A 24202-nucleotide genomic window follows, 5' to 3' on the forward strand; every position below is an offset into this window, starting at 1 on the left:
TACAAGCTTGTCAGATGACTGGACGTCCATTTGTGAATGACATTACATGCTTGTATTATATAATACAATGTAAGCTTTGCTTTTAACAAAAAGTAACTGCACAATACTTTTATATTTCGTTTTGTTTATAAATGAGAGACTATTCAGTATTCGAGTAGATATTCCGAGGTCGTAATTCTCGAATGTTCATATTCAATTAGATTCGAAAATTTCGGCGCACGAATCACCTTGATAATAACAGTCATTGTTGGGCTCCACGCAACCGTGGAGTTCATGATGAAACGTGAGTTAAATGCGCTGTTCAATTGACGGTGGGTGGTTGTTAAAATTAATTAAATGAGTGAGTTTTAATTACCTGCCGAAACAACGATCTGATTATGAGGCACGCTGTAGTACGGGAACCCGGATTAATTTTGACCGCCTGGGGTTCTCTAACGTGCGCCCAGCGCGCGGTATACGGGCGTTCTTGTATGTCGCCCCACCGAAATGCCGCCGCTGCGGCCTCGTTGCTGTTTTTCGTTCTTATGTTTGAACATTACGCGCTAGCCCAGCACAGGTGTTATCACAGTGAATTTTGTCTGCAGTGGGCCGATTGTTTTCTCCTTGTATCTACTTCCAGTAAAAATGTTAAGAATTCCTCGAAAGGATGAGTGGCCACATAGAGGACACGCTATCTGAATGAATACCAATGCCGCCACGTTCTGAGGGGCTGGTGTGTGCGAGCCATTTTAGTCTGTATTTTTATTACTGCTTGTATTGAAACGCCCGTAGCAACCATTAGATAACGAGAGCGAACCCTGTCACGGCTTATGAAGCCTAAAGGCATTCTTGTCGCCTGGAAATGTGCTGATATAGGGAAATACACTTATCTCCTTAGCACCAGCGTACCCAAGTGCGAGCGAAACCTATTTCCCGAAGGCGCGCTCACGTCGACGGCTGTGGTTGCAGCGGCTCGGCGAGGCTGTCGTGTATCACGCGATGCTGTGACGGCAGCGGCTGTCGACGAGACACGAGCGGAATACGAGGCCAGCGAGATCCGGGAGGGTCATTCGTTCGTTCCTATTATGTCCAGACTGATTGGTATAATCTAACCAAGCGGATATATGGCGCAGCGTGTTCAAGCAAAAGAAACTAGGCTTCGAGAGAAGGCCAAATGATTTCACACGCGAGGAGGCAGGATATCCTTCTTCCACAGTTATATGCGTTCTAGTTGTTAATAAACCTCTTTAGCAGTTAATAAAACTGCTAAAGCTCGGCGACTTTTTTTTTTTTCGTAAGGTGTGTGGAGCGAAAGCAGAAATAATCATTTTTGTAGTTTCGCGTAAACGTACTCTCTCGCTCAAGTCGTTTTCTTTAGCAGTGCAAAAGGAAACTACAAGTATAGTAATACTATGCGCAAATAGTGCGCAGTGTGAGTGGCTGGTTTAATTTTATGCAACGTGGACGGAAGATTTGAGCGTGCAATAGAGCTTCGACACGGAGTGCAGAGAAGACTATACACGCACCAAAGTGTATACTCCGACTGCGTGTTTCCCCGACGGGAAAGGCACAGTGAGCCGACGCAATGACGAGGCCACCGTTTCTAAGGTCGCAGCTCCGAGTGGGACTTTTTTTATTGCTGCAAGGGGCGCGCATCTTTGTGACTGCGACCTCTCTCTCTCTCTCTCTCTCTCTCCTGTTCCCACCGTTCAAGTCGATCTGGCTCAGCCGCACCAGTAATGCGCTGCTAAACGTTTTACACAAAAAACCTCGCGCTGCAGTAGCATCGAAGCACAACTGACGCTGAGCTATTCAGCGCAGCGTGTAATGCACTCGCGCCGAAAACAGTGCTGTCACTTCCGTTCCCGCACCGAATCTTCTTTATTCGCGGTTATACGAAACCGCGATGGCACAAACAACGGATGGCTGACGAAGGCAGGACGGGTGTTGCTGTGTCTCGTGTTCCGTCGCGTGTTCTTCAGCCGTGTTTGCCCCTTCACGCTCTCCTAACCACGAATGCACACCAACCAGCCCGGCTCGCCATTTCGTCTACATGTGCATGCAGCATTTCTGTTCAACTAGCGGAACCAAATCGCAAATGAAAGTGCAGCACTGGTGCATCGCGCGCGATGCATATCGGGTCCATTGTGAAGACATGCCGTTTTGGGCCTTCACACACACGTACTGCTTGGTGCACACAGATGCTCTCGATGTATATGTGCTGTGACGACGCGATCTAGTGCAAAGTATCCGGACCTAATCGGAGTTATTTTTTTTTTATTTTTTGTAGTAATAGTACATTCTATTTTTTATATAATCTTTATTATTGTGTTTTATAATAATTTATTCGTCTATAGCTTTTAAGACCAGCGAAAAATCAGATGATTTGATAGCTAACTTAAAGAGATGGAAAGCAACACCTATAGCTTATAAAAAAAAGAAGGAAAAAAGCTCTCACGGCTGGCGTTTCCTCTCCCTCCTTTCAAATTTTATTAAATACGTAGCGACCGCCCGAACAACGACCGGGCACCTCAAAAAAAAAAAAAAAAAAAAAAAAAAAAAAAACGTGCTATTATTTCGTATTAGTTGTAGTAGCGTTCTATAATCAAGCTTTTCAAGGTGCACCAATTGATGATAAAGCATGACAATTTAAACGAAAGCCCTTTTTAATAACCAAGTGAAAAAAAGTATGTGTGCTTGAAAGTTTGGTCTCCAAAAGAACCATAACTGTCACTTTTTAATTAGTATTCAGTGACACGCAAGTGTTTGACACTAACATTCGTTTAAAATTATAATTGCTCGCTTAAAACAGTTGGAGCGCATTGACTTCCAAGTGTCCGCACTTGTACGTGACTCATACGCCCGGAGTTCAAATACCTTCGTATTCCACAGCAGTATTTTACCCCACTTAATCCGAAGACACGTTCTGTGATCGTGTACCTTCAGACAAAAAAAAAAAAAAAAAAAAAAAGAAGAAGAAAAAATCTCACATTTGTTTCGATATGCGATTCAGAACAGGTTTCACTCTGAGCTTCAAACGCCAGTGACAGCTGGTGACAATACCGGCTGTGAAAAAGAATACGCAATACAAACACGCCGTCTTCTCTTTGCCTGCTTGCAGATCAACGACCGGTACTGGTGCAGCCCGCCTGGACCAAAGAATGAATGCTACATTGACTGCGCCGGTAACGTAGATCATTCCCAATTCACTCTGATCCCTTGCATGCAGCAGCCGTCCAGCATACGTGACCTTGTGTTCTGTAAAAATCAGAGAGTTTCGTTATTTCTTTTGTTAGTCAAAATTTATTGCAGTCGACTGAACAAGGCTACGCGCATAAGCACGCTGTCGTAATAAACATACGCGAACTGCATGTTTATATAGCTTGAGCATTCGAAATAATGGGAGTCAGAGTGAAAGAAACAACTAAATATTTAGTTCGTTTATTTTAATATTCTGCTTGGCTTACTTAATTTGTTATTTAGCTTAGTTTACTTTGTTAGCCTCCGACCTTTCGGGAAGCGGGAAATCACTTATTTAAATCAATAAAGCTACAAGAAAAGAAGAAAGAGGGAGAGAGAGAGCTAAAGAAAGAAAGAAAGAAAGAAAGAAAGAAACGGTTTTAGGCCATATCAGGGTCTCAAATATTTTCTCAAAAGCGCGTGTCACTGGAAAGCTTCGCTGCGCAAAATTTGACCGACGGGCAATGAGTCGAAACAGATTTTCAAAACACGATCACTGTTTATTTTACCATCATTTTTATTTCCACTGGATTTTCATGCTTTATTAGCATAAAGGGATCTTATTAACGGGGCATTATGATATATTTTAAGCGAACGTTCAGGTGGAAAACGCCTAAGCGCAACCACTAAACGTCTCCGGTTGGCCAAAGCGTGCAATGGCGGTGTACACCGCCGTTCCTTGCCGAAAGCCATCTCACGCGCAAGTTTGTTTGTTTCTTTGTTTGTTTGTTTGTCTGTTAGTCTGTTTGTTTGTTTGTTTGTTTGTTTGTTTGTTTGTTTGTTTGTTTGTTTGTTTGTTTGTTAAATAATTCCAGTTTGCAAATTTATTTGTCAGAAACAGGTTAAAGTGCATCGCGTGCCGAATGGACGAAGAATAGTTTGTTTATTTAATGTCAGCGATTCCGTAATGCTTTTAAACAGCTCCTCTTGTTCCACTACCCACATCTGCAAAGAAATCTTAAAGAAAAGCAATTTCTATACGACTGTTTAAATCTTGCACTGTATACATTTATACTGACAATAGCGTGTTCTGTTTGCTTCCATTGGTGTGCTCCTCACTGCATGCTTTTCCTTTCCTGTTTGGGCAATAAAAAACACCGACAAAAATGTGTGCACTCGGAAGCGCATTGCGAGCAACAAGCGCTCGTGGTGTGGGCCTTCTGCGGACTTTATTTGTTAGTCGCGGCAATAATCGCCACAATATCTAACTTTTTTTTTTTACAGAATATCATCGAAATACAGCGACATTTCAGGTGTCAACACACAAATAAAAACATTTAAAACGCCTATTTGGGTTAAAAAGGAACGCCGCGCAGTAGCCAAACAGCATCTCAGATACGACGCGGATGGCAATTAATTTTGTTCCTCACATGAAACTGTTTTCTTTTCAACAGACCTCGAGGATGACGACATAACTGACGACGTTGAGTGCGTGCGCCTCATTTATAAGAGGCACGGATTCTCAGCCTGGTAAGTGTGTGTAAGGCTGTTGCGCACCTCGAGACTTAATTACACTGACTAATAGGGGTGTGCCAACAGTAATTTTTGAGACTGAAACGAAGACGAATCGAATAGTCCCAGGAGCGAATCTAATCGAATATCGAATACATTTCGAATAAAATAAAGAACAGACGATTTTACCATTAATACAAAGCTACGCTCATGCCCTATATCGTATTCACAATGTTCGCAAGTTTCTGTCGTAACAATGCACGTTAAATGAAGCGTTGTTTATTACAAGTCCGAATGGAGCTTTCGGAACAAATAAGGCAGTTTGGTCGCATACCCAGGACTTTTGGAAGAGTGCGAGTGATCGTGGTATAGAATAAAACGTCTAGCTCCCTGAACTTATCCGGTTTTTCGTCTGCTCCTGCCGCCGGGATAAAGGTTATCGTGCTTTTTTGCTAAAATTGCACGTTTGATCACGCGCACTTGAGGACTTAAAGCTATTCGCAAACGATTCGTAAAATATTCGTATTTACGAAAACTGACTATGCGATTCAAATGTTGAATCGAATAGGACATTATGCGATTCGTTATTCAGTATTTTCGAATATTCGCACACCCCTACTAAGTGATAAAGCACTGAAACCGGCTGTCTGCTATGTTAATACTTTTTTTATTCCATCATCTTGCAGGGCCGTGTGGAGGGGCCTCTGCAGGGGAGTCAACTACAGCAATTACTTAAACGAATGCATTTCCGGCAAAGTCGGAGCCGTTAACTCAGTACTCTGGAATTACGGGAGAAAATAAAAAGGACACGTTCTAATTTATTTTAACACATTCATTTACCCTGACGTGGCACTGTTTAACAATTTATCTTTGTTGCATTCAAAGCGCACAGTGAATCTTGATGAACATTTTACTGTATTGCTTGATGAAAAGATAGGAGCCCATTGTCAATCCTCGCGATTATGCGCTATCGACTAAAGTGGCCGAACGTAAGTGTTTATTCACGTAGGTTGAGAAAGAAAGAAAGAAAGAAAGAAAGGAAGGAAGAAAGAAAGAAAGAAAGAAAGAAAGAAAGAAAGAAAGAAAGAAAGAAAGAAAGAAAGAAAGAAAGAAAGAAAGAAAGAAAGAAAGAAAGAAATTGGCATAGTGCTTTTTGTTTCCGATTTCCCTAATTGCATTAAGTTTAGAAATATTCAAGTGCACAACGAGGTGGAAATTGCAGCATTGTGAGGGTATACATTTTGTAGGGGTTCACCTCCTTCAATGCGCCGTTATATTACCTCTTCTGATAGGCCTGTCTGGAATCGGGGCGAAGCCGATAACAGCTGCCCTCCTGCACTCGGCTGTCAAAAGCAAGATTGGCTCCTCCCTCTGCGCCGCAAATCAGCTGCGTCACGAGGATAGTGTCGTGACTCCGCGCATCTGAATGCAAAATTAGCGCACCGAGTGTCAAATTCGATTATGAATATCTCGGAAAAAGCGTGCTCCAGAAGTACCAAACAACATGAAGCTGCGTTTTCCTCGAGCTTCTAATAGAAATATATAGCACAAAAAAAGTTCACAAAGTGTGAATTCTATGTTTGTATATTTTACTCCGATTCGCTAAGATTGTGTCCACCAAAGCGCCTTAATCGCCTGTACAAGCATGGATTTGCGAAGCTGGCATGTCTTTGTATTCGGGCTACTGACAGTTCAACTCTGAAGGCCCCGTACGTGTAGGTATGTAACTTATCTCCCGTCGTGCCGTGTGCATGGCAAGAACCGGCGACAACGGCAACGGTTCGGCGACGTCGGAATCAAATTTGACTTCCCAGGTAGCAGGCGACCCGCGCGCTCTGACAGTGAAGTCATCTATAAGAAGGCCGACGGTGCCTATGGAAAGCATCGCTTTCAATGGGAGCGTCGAATGCGAAAAAGAAGGGTGTTTGTGGCTTTGTGCTAAGGCTTGCCCGTGCCCCATTGGCATGTACGGGCTTTCGCCCTTCTCGCCTGGTGTTACGACTCAAAGAACACATGCCCTTCTGTTGTCTCTCCTTGCATCTTGTAACGCAATTTTTTTTCGCTGTTTTTCGAGAGCCTGTAGGATTAACGTAAACGTTTATTCACCTTCTGTCTTTTCTTTCTTGTTTCTTCTAAGCATATATGTACGATACACTATGCATATGTCGCTCCTTAGTGAAACTTCTGTCTAGAAACTCAAGTGGACGCATTATTTGGAGGCCAAGCGTAAAGGACAGCTCTTTCTCCAGCACTATTTAAGAAATGATAAAACCACGTTTGCAAGACCTCAGTAAATCGGAAGTTCTTTTATATCGGACAGCGGGAGAAGAATAAATACTCTTGCTTTCACTGTTTTCTTTTTTTTTTCCTTTTTTGTGTGTGCGTATGCATAACGGGGAATTGCGCTTCTTCGATGGCAAGCACCTTATATGGTTATATGCATTTGTTGTATTCATCGCCTTTTGCTCCGCTTTCCTATTTTAAGTATTAGATGTCAATCAACTTGTGTACCTGTTTGCACGCTGTTTGTTCATAAAAATAAATTCATGTAAAGGTAATGGTCACGCTTACGTGTTTTCTCTTTTCTGCAAGCTTGTTCGTTCTCATGCTCCTCTTGCCTCAAAATTCTCAGATATGCGCACACGTTAACGTTTACGGAGTGACGCACAGCGAGTAGCTAGCAGGGAAGCCAACCAAAAGGAGAGTTGGTTAAAATAAGACCCGCAAGCACGTGCGCCGCCCTCCAGCAAATGCTTTAATGATTGGGGGTGATTAAGTAAGCAAGTTTGCGACGCACACTGAATGTTCAGTCGGGGAAAGCCAACTGTATTTATCTACACTTAGTGGTTAATGTGCGCACGCACCCTTTCCTGCCTTTTTCCTCCCCGGCTGAAGCGAAACGGCTCTGACTGGTTGTGCGGGTGGCGTGGGCGCGCGCCCATGCAGCTGGAATCCTTGGTAGCGACTCAAGCTCCGGCGCCGGCGCAGCTGTCAATTCATCAAACCGCCTTTTCCCGCAGCTGCTCTGCTCTGGAAGCATCTGGGTTTTGGCGTGACCATATCGCCACCGAAACTTGTGAGCCAATACAAGCTTCGCTTGAAAATGGGAGCTGGGCAGGCCATGTAATGCGTAGGGTAGATAACCGTGGTGGACCGTCAGAGTTACGGAATGGGTGTCAAGAGAAGGGAAGCGCAGTCAAAGACGGCAGAGAATTAGGTGGTGTGATGAAATTAGAAATTTTCAAGCATAACTTGGAATTTGTTATCACAAGGTGGAGGTAATCGGAGATCGCTGGAAGAGGCATTCGTCCTGCAGTGAACATAAACAGATGATGATGATGATGATGATTGGCCAATAATTAATGCATAAGGCGCACGTAAAGGTACACTGCCTCACCACCAGCTATGGTTCCCCTTTAGGCACGGCCATATACCGGCGCGAAGAGTGAACGACTCGCATCATTCCTTGACGGTCCACTATCGAAAGCAGTGCGATCGATGTAACCTGGAACCAGCGATATGAGTTGCGCGCGCACGAAAAGAAAAATGTGTCATAAACCGCTATAAAAAATTATGTGGTTTTACGTGCCAAAAGCAGGATCTGATTATGAAGCACGCTGTAGTGAGGGACTCCGGAAATTTAGACCATCTTGGGTTTTTTTACGTGCATCTAAATCTAAGTACACGGGTGTTTTTGCCCCCATCAAAATGGGGCCGCCGTGGCCGGGATTCGATCCCGCGACCTCGTGCTTAGCAGCCCAGCGCCATAGCCACTAAGCAACCACGGCAGGTCATAAACTGCTATTAGCTGTAATATCCTGCGGCTCATTCGCACTACATCTGTGCAAAAGAATAGAATCAATCGGTCTATTTGTTGTTAGCTATGTTCTCCTGTCTTCGCTACATGTTGTTTATCTTGCCCCCCCCCCCCCCTCACGCAATACTCCAGTTGGAGCCTGTGAGGTATGTGTATAAATAAATAAATAAATAAATAAATAAATAAATGCCTATGGCCTTTCGAAACTCCATCCCTCCTGCCACAAGGCTCCCTTCCCTTCCTATGCCTTCGACAACTTTTTACTCGCATCCAACTGTATTTGGTTAGTCTGGCAACCTTCCGATTGCTCCAGCGCAAGGCCTGGATCCACCTTGCTACTTGTGGTAAGTAACTTTAATGCTCACCTCCACTCAACCATATGCACATTCGTTCCGCTTCCGCCTGCAATACGTCTTTGACACATCCCATTTCTCATGGTTCTTCCTTGTTACCAGAGGCTGCGACCGTCATCGCGGCGTTCAGCATTCTTCATGCTTATGCTTAACTACACATCATAGACTGGTAACGTTCTAGGTTGCGCGCACTCATAAATACTTTGATATTTTTTTTTCGGAAAGTTGCCCTTAGGCACAATGTACTTTCGATATGACCTGCATCATTTGTACAAGAAAGGGAGATTATAGAAGTGGGCTTCTCCTCATAGAGACCCTTATTGTGGAGAAGCCAGCTTTGACAGCACTTTTATTAATTACGATCGCACGCACACGTGCATGGAAAACTTGTAAGGCGAGTCGCAGGTACCACGTGCAGTACAGGACAGCCAAAGCACCTCCATATCCTTTTCCGCCAATCAGGTTAAGTGCTCTCAACATGCCTTCCTCATCAATGCTCATTGCTCGCTTTCATTCTCAAATTTTGGGCTATATACAAAAAGAAAGAGCCCATTGAAAACGCAAGCAAAACAAAGGCAGTACCCCGAACTCGTAATGAAGTGATAAATAGATCAGGTGCACGCATTGTAAAGAAAGGAATACAGACATGCAGATTATATGTATTACGACACCCTTCCCCCCCCCCCCCCCGCCCCCCATTGCAAGGCATAAACAAAACAACGAGAGTAATATATACTCGCAACTTAAATGTTATAGCTGCTAACCTAATTTTTAGTCCTCTGCAGAACGACGACAGCTCTGACAGTTGTCAAATCTTACAGAGAGGCGATTACATAACTTCTCCAGCAGGCACGGATAAAAGTACTTCTTGAACAACGTAGGTATGTGGAAATGAAGATGCATCTTCGTTGGGTTGCAAAAAACGCAAACGTTGACGAGACGAAGAATGGAACGCCACGTACGTCAACTAAAAGAAGACACACACAGAAACGAACAGCTTATTGAGCGTTGCTATAGCGCGCCATGAAGATTCTTTTTGGAATCGTTAGTATTCGAACCTCACTTGCGTCACGATGCGTCACGATGCATCGAAAGGACTCTCGTCTTCATGTGACACAAAAGTGCATCAGCTTAATCTCCCCAGCGTCCAGCGGTGGCGCAAGAAAAAGAGCTGGCCGCCATGCTGTCTGAGCATCGCGTTTCAATCGCTGAGCACTGTCCATCTGAGTAATGGCACTCCAAATAAGGCTGCGCTAAGAATGAGAACAGGGAATATAAATGGCGTCCACCAGCGCAACAAAAATTTCGTTGCGAGAGGCCAGTGAAAATATAATGAAGAGTTAAAGCGACCCATTAAAAAAATAAAACACTGTCAACAATCACTCTCAGGAAACATTAAGGCGCCGTTAGTGCGCCTCTGACAGCTGACGATATAAATGTATCTGGAAGATAATTGGGCTATCACGCAAACTGGCGATGCGTGGGCAATCTGTGCAGGGTCTTGTGAGCCACGCAGACTCCGGAAGTGGCGATATGTGTGTGTATATTTTGGAGGCCACAGCAAGCAAACTGTGTGTCGAATGAAAACCACGTCATGCGCGTTGCGCAGTTTATGAGAAGGCAGCGGTGCCCGCTTTTGTAGTCTGCTGATGTCGCAGTAAATGAGTTCAGAACTGGAGGAATCGCTGCCTCTGCATGTTTTTTTCTCTCTATTACAAACGAAAAAAGTCGCAGTTTCGTCCGACAGGCGAAGCATCGATTGCGATAGCAAATTAGTAGACAGCTATACGAAGTAATGGTACTAGTTTCATCAGTCGTATAAACTTGTAAACATTCGATTACTTACTAAATTAACAAGCATGATGTCACGTGCGCACAAGCATACATGAACACATCTCACCCGATGAGCGCGGAAACTCCCTGTCGCAACGCTGGAGTGAGGAAGTCAGACAGCAGCAGCGAGCGAATTGACCTTTATGCTGCCTCTCGTTTCAACGCGAAGCGGCGTAAACAGCGCACACGAAGCTATCAGCGCTCGGCACACTATGTCCCCATCACATATCACTTTCAAGATAGCACACAGATACACAGCACCGCCGGAATAGAACGCCCTCCCCTCCCTTGATGCCTTGCGCTTGACGGAAGACGGCACGCTTCCTCCCTACTTTCCTCCCTTGGGCGCGCGAGATTGAGCCACCATCGTCGGCTCAATTTCGTACGTTTTCACTCGCACATACAGCATACGGCGCGCGGCGAGGATGTCATCGCCCTTGGACTTCATACGGAACATCACGGCGACGGCAGAAATGTGTCTGTAATATCCATATAATTATTATCCCAATAACACTATACAAACGGACAGCAATAGCTAAACGCAGTAAACATAAGCGGAACCTTCCTGAACGGGAACTGTCTAAGATATGCGTAGCATTGATCATATGATAAAGTAGCATTGACCACATGACCATGATGATCATGAGCATAGCATTGATCTACTTCCTCCACCCACTTTTATTTCTTCACGATTTGCCCATAATAATATAGTCGGTATCAACACATGTCGCATTAAAACTTGCTTCTATTAATTTATCCCACGAACTTCGGAGGACTGGAACCACCTTTCCGGATCAATCGCCTCCATACATGAAACTGTTCGTTTTCGTGAATCATTAATTAGCATCGTATAACCAGGAATTTTCATGCACAACCAAGAATTTCGTGCAAGACATCATTAGCTGTGAATAATTAGCTAATATTGTATAAGCATGAATGTCATTCGTTCTTCTCAATCCTACCACTCCCCTCTGTAATGTCCTCGCGCCTTAAGGGTATAAATGAAATGAATATATATATATATATATATATATATATGGCTGTCGGCGTGGTGTGGAATGCGTTATGCGTTTTAATTATGTGTGTGGGGGTTATGCTGATGTAGCGTGCGTTGTTTGTTTATATATGCGTGAGGAATACGACCATAGAGATGTATATATTTACTTGCCAAACATATACATTCCGCACAACGCCGACTGCCATATAATGCTACGCATATCTTCGACAGTTCCCGTTCAGGGAGGTTCCGCTCGTTATACTTGGCCCGGCATAATCAACGCGTTCATGCTGTCATAGGCAGCGGAGTGCTGTGCGTGCATGCGTAATTAATGCATGAGTGACGCATCTCTAGTTTTGGGTCCCTTTTAGACACCTTCCATCCTCACTGGTCGGGTGTTTACCAGGGCGTTTCATACTGTTTGCAATAGCCCCCTTTTACTACAGGCTTAGACATTTCTGGCCTATAACGTTTGACGCTTCCTTTCTAGGTATGGCTTGTGCAAAACGGCGAAATGTTGGGAATCGTGTTCTCAACAAGTGCCGACGACGTTGGCCGACAGTTCAGCAACAATATGCCACTAAAAGCATGCCAACTTCACGAATCTAGTTTTGGAGCCGTTCTAGTTCAATTCTAATCTGGAGCCGCCCACTTTACATTAACATTTTTACTATCAGGCCACAACTTTCGTTTTCGTGGAGAAGAGCTCCTTTGCAGTCAAACGTAATTTTAAAGGCAAACATGGCGCAGCAGGCGTACCTTACTTCTCGCCTTCGCCACCGTCTGCTTGCAGTCGCGCAGCCATGTTCTGTTCCTCTAGGGAGCCCTTCGTGCGGCTACTGGTGCTACGGCCGCTACCTATCGATATCCTACAACAATAGTTTTGTTGTTCTGTGGGGGTTTTTTTTTTTTTCGGTAAGGCTCTTGCGATACTGTAAAAGATTCGCCATGGCTTCGGCTTCAACACTTTTTTTTTCGGAAGTTTTCCCAACGGCATAAACTATCAAATATATAAATGTAGACCGGTTTCGGCGATATACATAAGTAGTGCTCGATGGTTGGTCCCATAGAGCCAAGAATCATAGTCTGGTGGTCTCGTGGGATGAAGGCTACTGTTTGCAGGTAGCGCCGTCGTATCTGGTTTAGGCCAGAGCATGTCCACAACACGTCTTTGATTGCAACCGCGGATGCTCGAGCTGGTCAATATGGGCAGGTATCCCCAAATGGTCCACGGAAGTGTTGTGACCAGGCATAGGTGATCGATGTAGTGAGTGCCACCCTACACGGAGTCTCCGCAACACCACTTCCTCCTGGCGGGTAAGGCCGCCTGGGAGGTTTGAACCATGCACACGGTGGAATTAAATCTCGTGTGGCGCGGCTGAGAATCTCCTTGCGATGGAGGAGATCACCTATCAGCACCTATCCAGACGTTCAAAAACGACGACGATGCTTATCACGGCGCATGTGATTTTTTTTGTGGCCACTTTCGCAAAGTGCAAATGAGATATGGGGAAGAATTACGCGGGAATTCACTTATATTCAAGAACATACCGCACTTTTAGTCGCTTTGTTGTTCCCCGCCCCCCTACAACACCGCGGAATGTTGTAAATACACAAGGCAAAGAGAAAATAAGCTACCCGGCGCGGTGGCTTAGCGGCTATGGTGTTGCGCTCTGAGCATGAGGGCGCGGGATCGAATCCCGGCCGCATTTCTATGGGGGAAAAATACAAAACCGCCCGTCTACGCTCACCAGGGGACACGTTAAAAATCCCGTGGTTGTCAAAATTAATCCGGAGTCCTCCGGTACGGCGTGCCTCATAATTTAGTCGGGGTTTTGGCACGTAAAACTCCAGAATTCAATTAGAGAAAATAAACAGTACCAGCAATTGCTAACGAGGCGAGGGCATATCACGATCAGTTTGATTATCGAAGTGTATGGGCGAGCAAAATGTATAGCCTTCGTCGAAACTATACAGGCTCCTCCACGCATACATATGTCCTTCGGCTGTGTAGTGCGGTTTTCATGGCACTCCGGGAACTCAGAGACGTGATATCTGGGTGGTGAGCACGAGAGTGTTTTCATTTCCCAGGGCGTTGGGACTTAAGGCATACCACAGTAACTCTCTTCAACAACCTGTAGCTCGTGTATCGAGCACGGCTGCTCGATACACGAGTAGCTGCTGCTGCGCTGCTGCACGAAACACTGCTGCCGCGCTGCCCTTTGGCAATATTTTTGTTGTCAGTAAAACATTAGTTGCTTTTCCGGTGTAATACAGGGACTGTCTTAATTCTTATCGGTCAGCGCGAGCTTCAACTCGAACGCAAGATCCCTATGAGTACAACTTCACCTGTTTCGCTTACACGAGGGAAAATACATGCATGGACTCACGCGTATATACGTAACGTCAGCAAACAACTTTCATGAGCGCGTGAAAAACAAAATTCCCAATAACTTATCCTTGACGAAATGCTAGTGCGTTCAGTTTTGGCCGTAATGACTGCACTGCAAATTCTTCACTGCCTTTTGTGACGCATAGGAAACGGTATTCATGGCTGGTTTTTCCTTTTCAACATTTCATTTGTCGATGTAGTCATTACGAATTAAGTTAATTGTTTGATTAGCTATAGTGTTTTGTCTAAACTGCGATTTTTCATATATGCAAATAAGAACATCGAAAAACACCTAGGTAATTGTGCCAGAGTAACGCGACTTTCTGCTCATGAAACCTATTCAGATCCCCATGACTAGAGCAGGAAGACAGAAACCAGTTTGCGTTGTTTTCTCTTCGTGAAATAAAAGTAATTTCCTACTCATCATCATCCTCGTCCTCCATCACCACCACTAATACTGAAATCAGCCACCTGGCGAAGCGAATCGCTTCGCCACGTAGTGGGCATGTATAGTTTCATGTGATGCCAAACGAAACATTTCGAGCCTTACAACCATCTTGAAATATACTGCGACCATGCGAGCTCTCACAACGTGTTCCCTGCCAAAGAAAAAGACGCCAGCCTGGGCTGCGTAGCGTGTTGAGGTCACAACACAAGAGCCTCCTTGCACCGCCTACAGCGAAATAGCCGATGTGCTATGCGGTGAAGTGGCTGTACGGAACGACGCATAACGTGGCGAAGGAGCGAACTTCAAAAATCCATATCTCGCTAAAAATAAAAACAAATATGATATAATCTCTGAATTCAAACACTTAACGAACGTATCTATTTCGTATTTATTTCGTATTTATACTCGGAACACCTCAATGTGCAGATTTAAGCTGAAATGTGGTACACAAGTAATTTGGGCAATTTATTTTATCCCAAGATGGTTTTTACTCAAGAGCAGCTCCAGAGCAATCTAGGAACAAAAGCGAAAATATTCGCCTTAAAATGCGAATTATTTTTGTCACAATGAAGTAGTATTTTAAAAAATCTTTCACTGTGAAAATAAGCAATAAACACTACTGTATATGCAAGGGGAATCTGTGTAGATTTTTCAGGCAAGATTGTGTAGCGTAGGGTGCCTCATGATTTTCCCCTCCCGGCGGAGGAGGAGCGCCCCTAGCGTATAAATATGAATATGAAAGCTAAATACGAAAATATTCTCAATAAGTTTTCTTGCAGCACCATCTTTTAGGTACATCAGCAAATTCTGAAAGGACCTTACTACCGAGAAATCGGTTTTCGCCAGAAATATTTGTGGGAGAAGGCTGACGCCGGAGAAGGCTAAACAGAGACCAATATCTCACCGCGACGCTTGGAATGACCCTGACACAGAGCTGCAGCGAGCGATTGACCTGAAACCTTTGCTTTTCGACAGACCTTACACTGCTTTTATAGTTGCCGCGACTCGTCGGCTCGCCGCTTGAATTTTTGGATGCTTCCTGTGGCTCTCCGTAACTGCAGTCAGTAACGCTAGATGCCAGTAAAAGCGCGATGCAATTAGGTGCAATGTACCGCTAGGCGGCCACAATTCACGCGAGCGTAGTCTGCTTTGCTTGGTGCGGTTTGTGTGGCGGCGTCGGCGTGGTGTAGCGCTTATGCCTTCATTACTGGAGTCAAAAGTTTATTTCTTCTATTAAATCGACCATCAGCTAGGCCCAAGCTTTGTAACAGCGAGGACTGTTGGGTGATGTTTGCTGCTGGAACTTAATATGGAATGTCTGCGCTGTGCATCGCCCGAAATATCGTGAAGAAGCCTCTCTTGAGCGGGATAGGCGACTGCCTTTTTAGGGCAGCCGCGGCACAGTCCGTTCAGCCATCCAATAATAAGCCTGTCGTCCGATCTGTTCACTTCTCAGGTACTTGAACTTTCCAAACGGGTTTTTGTGCGGATCTAATGTTGTCTAGCGTCAGATTATAGTCTAGTACTCGCAAGGTACTTCACAAGTGGCAACGCTCAGCTGTATTTACAGCCTAGCAGCTCCTTTACATAGTTGCTGATGTATCAACTAACTGCTCATAGTTTCGTCAATTCACTGTTGCAGAGTTGCTCAGAATGGCAGATCAGAAGGACGTCAAGGAAATGACTGAAAAGGACTGGCGTGAGAAACTCACCCCCGATCAATTTTATATTTGTCGTCAAAGAGGTACAGAACCAGTAAGTTACGCACTCTCTGGTTTTTATCCATAAAAGTCAGTCATTTGCAGCCTTACAAGATAATATCAACGATTTTAACGTGTCTGTTGTTGTAAATAGTGCCTGGTGGTAAAATCTGTAAATTTGCGTGCGCATGTGTCTGTTGTAATTACGCTGCAGCGTGCTGCTTCAGTCGGGCGTGGTTTTGACTTGCGCAATGTGCCACGGAAGAGTGTGATTGACCATCGGTATTGTTTTAGTTTTCGACACGTACGCGTGTCTACAAAGCTGCAGTGCTATACCTGACTGCATCCAACTTTGTGTTTTTGTTGCGTATATATCCCGCAGCTGTTACTTCATTGAAGTTACCAATATTTGCAGGCATACAGGGGCCGGTGGGTCAACCATAAAGCGAAGGGAACGTATACATGTATTGCCTGCGGTGCTGATTTGTTCAGGTAGGTGTGGCATATGTGTGTGTGTATATATAGCTCTCTTTTAATGATGCATCTCCAACAGCTCGTCCTGGTTAAACATGCCAAGCACCCTGCATGAAACACCATAATTTCTTGCACTGTACTGGTCTTCAATCACTATAGTCCACCAGATCGTTGTCAGCATTTGCACACCATTTTCATGTGCACCAGATCAGCTGTTGAGTGCTGTTTAATGCATTACTATTAATGGAGATGCAGCATCATTGTAATTAGTTACTAGTGATGTAATAAAATGATTACAACAAAAAACGGTTTTAAATATTGCAAGCATAAAGTTAAATTTGCTAATTCAGTAGCCTTTAGCAGCGAGTCTACTGGTAGAACTCTGGAGAAGGCAGAATAAAAAATGAGGAGCTCGTAATGTTTTGTCATTTGTGCTTTACAAAATAGTGGTGGTGCACATATTTTATCATAGACTTATGAATTATGGCCATATTAGTATATGTCCCATAGTCTTGCCGATTGTGAATATGCCTAACTGCAGCTGCTGGAATTGGCAAGAAAGAATTGTTTGAGATGCTAGCCTCCTCTAGTAGCTTTTCTTTCTCATATTCACATAGCTGGCAGGTGTATACATCAAACGCAGTGAAATAGCAAACGAAAAATTAATGGCTATCCTTGTGTGTGTGCAAAAGCAAGGGAAGGTATAGTATCTGAATTCCACATTAAGAAGTTTGTGCTTTTTCACAGAACTTTGATCACTAATGACTTAAAGCCAGTCTTAAAGCCACCATATATTCATTTCTTCCTCAGCTCCGAGCACAAATTTGTCTCGAATTGTGGCTGGCCATCATTTTTTATGGCCTTAGGTACAGTGGATGGCGATGAGTCAAACTCAAGCATTATACGAAAAGAGGACACGTCACATGGCATGGTACGAACAGAAGTTTGCTGCAGAAAGGTAAACAGAGCTTTCTTTTTCCTTTTCTTGTTTTTTCTTTTTCTTTTTGCAACTTCTGGTCATTGGAATTTGTTGTCAAAGGCACAGCAAAACCAAAGGATTGAGAGGTTGTAACTAGAGTGCAACTGGAGTAGTACTAAAGCTTTAATGCAAGTGTATTATGCTGACACAGTGTAGCTTTTGCTGCTTGGTGCAACATAGTGGTGCAGTATAGTATGGTGTTAAAGAAACCTGCCGGAGAACCATTATTCTCCTTGAAATGTAACTTATTTTTCAGCTTCTTAGAATCAAGCAATGAAAGGAAAGTGTCATCCATAGGTCTCCTCAGACCATACTAACGCTAGGCTAAGGCAACATATGCACTGCTGCCAATGACAAAATGCAAAGTTAACTTTTTCTTGGTGAGATAAAATGTTGTGAAGCATCACTTCAGCAGTAAGCCACTTCACAAGCAGACAAGCAGATAAGCGTTGATAAATGTCACTAAGCAGTTTCAGAATGGTTGTGTACTTCTTTATATCATTTTCTTTTCTCTGTCTAGTGATAATCTGTTGGTCGCTTGGTTCCTTCAGTTAGGGTAATGAAGTAACCAATGCATGTTTGCTGGTAACGTTAATATCAAGTATTGCCAAAATAACCCTGCTTATTTGAAGAAAATGTGTTGGAATGAGAAGCAAGAAGGTCGGAATTGTACATTGATTATGCTCCAATTGCATTCCTTTTCACATTTCATCACTGGCCTAAGCAACACATCACCTACATTGCCACCGGTATTTAGCTTGGCTGATACATAAGTGGCAGAGCCCCTAGGAGAACAAGCTGATCTAGTCAGCTCGCCTAAAATAGTCGAGAGGTTCCAGTATATTTTTCAATGGAGATGAAAAAGAAAAGTTATGTACAGCTGAAAGTGGCAGACTATTAGTTATGTGGCAGATTATATTAGTTTCATTCAACCATTACTGAAGTAAGTTCTGTCCAGTTAATTTGAGTTAGTTGAGATAATGTGCACAGGCTGTAAGAGAATGCAGACAAGAGGCTGCAGAGAATGCACAATGGAAGGGAGTGCAAGGTTGCAGCCATGTCTGCAACCTCACACCCCCAACTCCTCGCACATGAAGCCAAGTGAAGTACGTACTGTTTTGAATGTCCATTTCATTTGCACATGTCGTTTTGTGAAACGGTGAAATTTCAGTTTCCTTTATTTGAACACCAAGAAAATACAATGATACCGAGATTGCAACAAAAAAGCCATCTAAAGCCTTGACAAAGTTGACGACCCTACACGACAACTGGCGACATGCAATGTGAACAGTTGCTTCCATTTGTTATAGCTCAAGTTATACTGCTGAATAATGTTTAGAGGCTTCATCTAGCAGCCTAATTTATTTGCTGTGACCGTAGAATTTTGTTATAAGCATTATGCTTTGAAGTTGCGTGCACTTCCTAGAAATCTGTATTTTTAGCTGTGTCAAAAATCACTTACACAAAGTAGGTGAAGCAACAGTATCAAAAATGGTCGCAAATTTGTGTAAAGTTGAAATGTATGTAGCTCCAAAGGCAGATTGCCCCTCCATGTAGGGGGTAGGGAGCAGCAGCCAGCAGAGTTGCAGCATAACTACTACAAAACATGTGCTAAACTCAGTGACAACCCAAGAATTCAGTACAAGCACCGTCCACAAAACCACACTGCACCTGGTCCCTGCATTCCCACCCTCTCGAACATAGTTCCTCAAGAGACTTAAATTTCATATAATTATTCTCAAGGTCAATCAGGCATTGGAGAGGGTTGGTTTGAACATAGACAAAACAAAGCTTTATTGCATGCAAGTTTGCCAGAGGTGATCAGGGGCTGCTGTTTTGAATTTTAATGGATCCGTGATGAAGATGATGGAGGCAGGCAGGTTCTTCCAGTCCAACGCAGTATTTTGAACAAATGGGTTATTGTACTAGTAATCAGTTGTGTGTTTTGGGATATGAACTATGTCGTGGCCTCTGCAGTATGAAAAGTACATTGTACTGTAGTAGCAAACAATAGCTTCTTTAGATTGTCATTAGTATATCTTGTGGAAAGTACATAAATTAGAAAGAGGCCAATATTGGAAGTTTGCCTTTGCAATGAGGCCACAGAAATGACTGAACCTAGTTCATTGACATATTCTATAGTTGGAAAGCGGTGTATTTGCCCCTGCATTCCTGGGTGGTCAATGACCGTAGTGTGAAATACGGCTCTATTAGCACATGTACCGCAGACATATCTAACATAAGGAAAACAAACGAGAAGAAAGGGGGTTAACCGAGGGGCCCGATTTTTATTAGTCATATCATAAGAAGCCAACAAACACTGACACCAAGGACAACATAGGGGAAATTACTTGCGCTTAATAAATGAAATAAAGAAACGATAAATTCATGGAAATGAAAGTGGATGAAAAAACAACTTGCCGCAGGTGGGGAACGATCCCACAACCTTCGCATTTCGCGTGCGATGCTCTACCAATTGAGCTACCGCGACACCGTTTCCCCATCCACTTTCTTGGGTATTTATGTTTTCCTAGTAGAATCCTGGGAGTGTTGTCTGGAGGTTGTGGGATCGTTCCCCACCTGCGGCAAGTTGGTTTTTCATGCACTTTCATTTCCATTAATTTATCGTTTCTTTATTTCGTTTACTAAGCACAAGTAATTTCCCCTATGTTGTTCTTGGTGTGAGTGTTTGTTGGCTTCTTATGATATGACTAATAAGGAAAATAAATGGCAAGACTCTGATCCTGGTGCCATTTCTTTAACAGCTGTGCAAAACTTCGACAGTGTTCATGCGACACAGAGGTCACAGCACAATTGGTGCATGTCACTTCTGCAGTCTTGTGAAGGTAGTGCCTCTTCATGTGCATAAATAGCATGCAATTCATCCCAATCTTTGCAGTGCAACTCTCACCTGGGACATGTGTTCAATGATGGACCACTCCCAACACGTCTTCGCTTTTGCATCAACAGCATAGCACTCAACTTCAGGCCAGCACCCAAATGAAGACATCCTACAGTCAGCATTAACCAAGCAATATGGACATGCTTTTTGTGTATACAAAAACAAAGGCAGCTAATTTAGCCAGGAATACCTACAGTGTTTTCCTCGCAGCAACATTCTTCACTGCTTTATACTACACAATGCTTGTGAGGTACCTCTACTGCAAATCCATGCATCCAGCAAATTTTAAGTGAGCTCCCGTGAAATAAGAAAACCTTCTGAATCATGCAAAAATGGATTACACAGACCGGTGATTTAAGTTCCTCACAGTGGCAAGAGTGCCGAGTGCTGGACAGTACCAGTTGGAATAACTTGCTAGTACTCATTAAGGAGGTAGCCGAGCTCAAGAATGCTTAAATATATTTGTTTGTTAGTCAAAATTAATCTACAGACAATGCTGAACTTACTAGGGCTCTCTTATGGCTTTAAGCTTGCATTTATGAGAACCAAAAATGCACGAAGCAGTGCTCTCGTTTTTTTTATGAATGAGAGAGTGGACTACAAATGATTTTAATAAATGAGCTAATATTTTGGATGTGCAGGTAATTCAACTTTGCTAGCAGCAAGTGTATGCTACAGGGTTACATGTGAGAAAAAAAACCTGGTAGCCCAGCTACTGCAGCTGCCTTGCATGGTAATGTTAGATTTCTGGTCAGGCCCATATTATTTATTGCTGTATCAATTGTTTGTTCCATGCCACCAAGAGGTGCAGGCATTGTACTAAACCAGTGAAAAGAGGTGTACAGGGTGGTTCTTGAAACATGTCGCAATGACTTCATCATGTGTTGCATGTTTTTTTTTTTTTTTTTTTTTTTTTGATCAAACTGAGGTGAAATTTTATGCAAGCACATTTTTAAAAACCACTGCATTAAGGTAGCTCATGACATGTGATGTGCTTCCCAGAACGTAGCAGATCATGCTGCTAAATACTATGTATCATTTTTTGTTTACGATATGCAGATCTTCTCAACTTCATATGTGCTGCTAGAGCCATCCTGTACGTGTGTACAAAAACCAGAGTCCTTTTTCATGTGCCGAAAGACTGCCACAGTCTTGTTTGGGTCCTGTGGCATGTTGTGATGTATAGGAGGATTTAGTTTGGTTGCATGAAGTGATGAGTTCATTTGCACATTCTGGACATGGGCACTTAAGTATTTAATATAACTCTCGCCATGTTTGAGATGAGTGCTCTTTTTTTAAGGGAGTGATAAAGGTGCATATATTGCATGATTGAAGGTGGAGCAGATGCTAGGACTATCTATGGTATACACTATTGCTAGAAAAAGCCTGCCTATGAGAACAGCATTCTTTAGTGCATCTTTTTTTGTTTTGCCTTAGTGCAGGGTAGTTCATATCTGTATGACTGCATTCAGTGTGTCGACCATGCCAGCCCACCATCTTCCTGTATATGTGTGTTTGTCAGTGCATCAGCCACGAATCGCTAAAGCAATTTTTATTCATAATTTATTTCAAAGGTTATTTTTACAAAAATTTTACCTTCATGTCTTAGCTGCAAATGTTCACTACAAAAGAAACATCTCTGAAGTGATTGCCATGCCATTGAAAATAAAGGTTGTTCAATGGCACATAGTGTCCTGTAACCAACTTGACTTTCTGAGCTGCACAGCCACCTACAAATGCTGCCATAGTATGAATCTCAGCTGCATCATGTGTGCGCATACAATAAGAAAAGAATATATGTGCTGACGCATACAGGCACACAACCGGCACAATGAACAACCGGAAGCTTTTGATAGGCATAGGAAATGCACCACGACATTAAGTTTGGAAGCAGAACATGAGCCACTTAGCAGGCCATTAGGAACCTTCCAGGTGGACATAAAATGTTGAAGATAAAGAGCAGAGCAATCAACTGTCTCTGGTTGATATGACTTGGTGCATACTGTTAAGAGGAAATTTGTGAGCACTGACAACTCAAAATTTGGTTGCTTTCTTAGGCTTTCCAAGCATTTTCATTTATCCCTCCATATGAAAAGCTTTCCTAATGTCCAGCGCTTCCCCAAACCTGACTCTCTATGCAGCTGGTTGGCAACAAAAATTGACTCCTCAATACTATAAGCATTTAAACCTAACCCGCCATTTGAGCCAAAGTGTTCCCCTCAACTTGGATTCTGTGCAGCCATAGCGATGTCCCATCTTCTTCGGCACGACATTGTGGGATTTTCTACTTCCAGTTGATTTGAATGGAGTGCACTTCCGGATTTCTTTTCGACGCAGTTTACCCCCATTACTGTTGTGATGGTGGCCTCAAAATGAAATTCACACGCATTGCTCACGGCTTCTACTGCATGCAATTGCTGCAGTTTACTATTCGCACAAGCTTGCAGTGCAAGATGGCGAGTGCTTGCTAATACCATTTACAATTCTGCCACGTCTCACTGGTTGCCGTTGCCACTGCACTATTCTTAACATCTGTCTCGCACTTCCTGTGTGCAGCCTCAGATCTCTAACAAAGCTCAACTTTTTGAAAGAAGCTTTCTTTCACTGCTTCCCTCACACATGTGTGCAAATGCATATGTGCAGCCAACAGCTGCAGCAGGTGATCTGTGTTCTCGGGCAGAAATGCACCATTGGTTTGAAGAAACATCTACTGTAGTTACTCATAGTTAAGTCGAACACGAATATAAGTCAATCCCTATGTATTAAACTCACCGAGAAATAAAACATAATTAGAATATAGGTCGACCCATATCTTTAAAAAGCTGAACGGCTATGGACTTAGCACACCTTTATTTACTGTAAGATCGACAATTAAATCTCGCTAGCCAACACGACAAGCTGCATCTTCGCCGGAGAAGTCGCCCTCGTCGGTTGCTTCACAGGCGTTCTCAGTGCCGTCGAGCGCGTTCAATACGTAGCATTTCTTAAAGCCAGTCTGGATGATCTCTAGACTGGCTTTACGGCAGGTACAACAGGGGAGCTCTGTTATCTCAGTACTTGTGCTAGGTTTGTTCACGAATATAGGTCGAAATTCTTTGGCAGTAAATATAGGTCAATAGCTCATTTTATAAGAAGAAAAAAAAAGCGATGACGTATATTCAAATAAATATGGTACATTTATTGCATTTATGTTTTTATTTTACAGGTACACAAATTACAATGCATAGACCTACTATTAAAAATAATCTAAGTGGAGGCAGCATGCTTCAAGTATTCCTGATGACATCATGTAGCAAGCCAATTATAATTGCTCACCCAAGTGACATAACTTATCCGATCTGCATAAAATAGGCTGAGACAGGTGAAAACGTGGCAAGCAGTGCCGCTTCTATCTGTAGTGATGCAGATGTTTAAAACCTAATAAATTCCGTGGTTTGCACAGAGCATTTAAATTTGGCCCTTGATGATCACAAGGACCTACCCTACCAACCTGGTGCACTTGTGCACAACTATCAAAATCATTTCAGGACCCCTTTAGTAATAATGAATGACGCACGGTAAAGGCAGCCTAGGTTGCAGGAAGCTGAAAAGCAATGAACCGAGTGTAATTTGTTTCAGTAACTAAGCTGCAACTTT

The 24202-nt window shown here is 43.3% G+C and overlaps 2 protein-coding genes across 3 annotated transcripts in view; both read left to right on the top strand.

Moving 5' to 3' along the window:
* The window catches only part of LOC126543283 (uncharacterized), a 40332-nt gene extending 33103 nt beyond the window's left edge, over nt 1–7229 (top strand). The window contains exons 9-11 of one of the 2 annotated variants that reach the window (XM_055061806.2): nt 3101–3164; nt 4614–4689; nt 5358–7229. In XM_055061806.2, the coding sequence (XP_054917781.1) occupies nt 3101–3164; nt 4614–4689; nt 5358–5472 (255 nt within the window). In that variant the 3' untranslated portion in view covers nt 5473–7229. Of the gene's footprint in view, nt 1–3100; nt 3165–4613; nt 4690–5357 lie in introns of those variants that run through there. The other variant, XM_055061807.1, reaches the window with a different exon arrangement.
* Nucleotides 7230–15631: 8402 nt separating this feature from the next.
* Nucleotides 15632–22251, top strand: LOC126545810 (peptide methionine sulfoxide reductase MsrB-like). Its single transcript, XM_050193816.3, has 5 exons — nt 15632–15967; nt 16154–16266; nt 16627–16703; nt 17496–17643; nt 20564–22251. The coding sequence occupies exons 1-5, from the start codon at nt 15826–15828 to the stop codon at nt 20666–20668; spliced, it is 585 nt and encodes a 194-aa protein (XP_050049773.1). The 5' UTR covers nt 15632–15825; the 3' UTR covers nt 20669–22251.
* The last annotated feature ends 1951 nt before the right edge of the window (nt 22252–24202 follow it).

Source organism: Dermacentor andersoni, chromosome 1 (assembly GCF_023375885.2).
Source record: "Dermacentor andersoni chromosome 1, qqDerAnde1_hic_scaffold, whole genome shotgun sequence".
In the NCBI taxonomy this organism is placed as follows: domain Eukaryota; kingdom Metazoa; phylum Arthropoda; class Arachnida; order Ixodida; family Ixodidae; genus Dermacentor; species Dermacentor andersoni.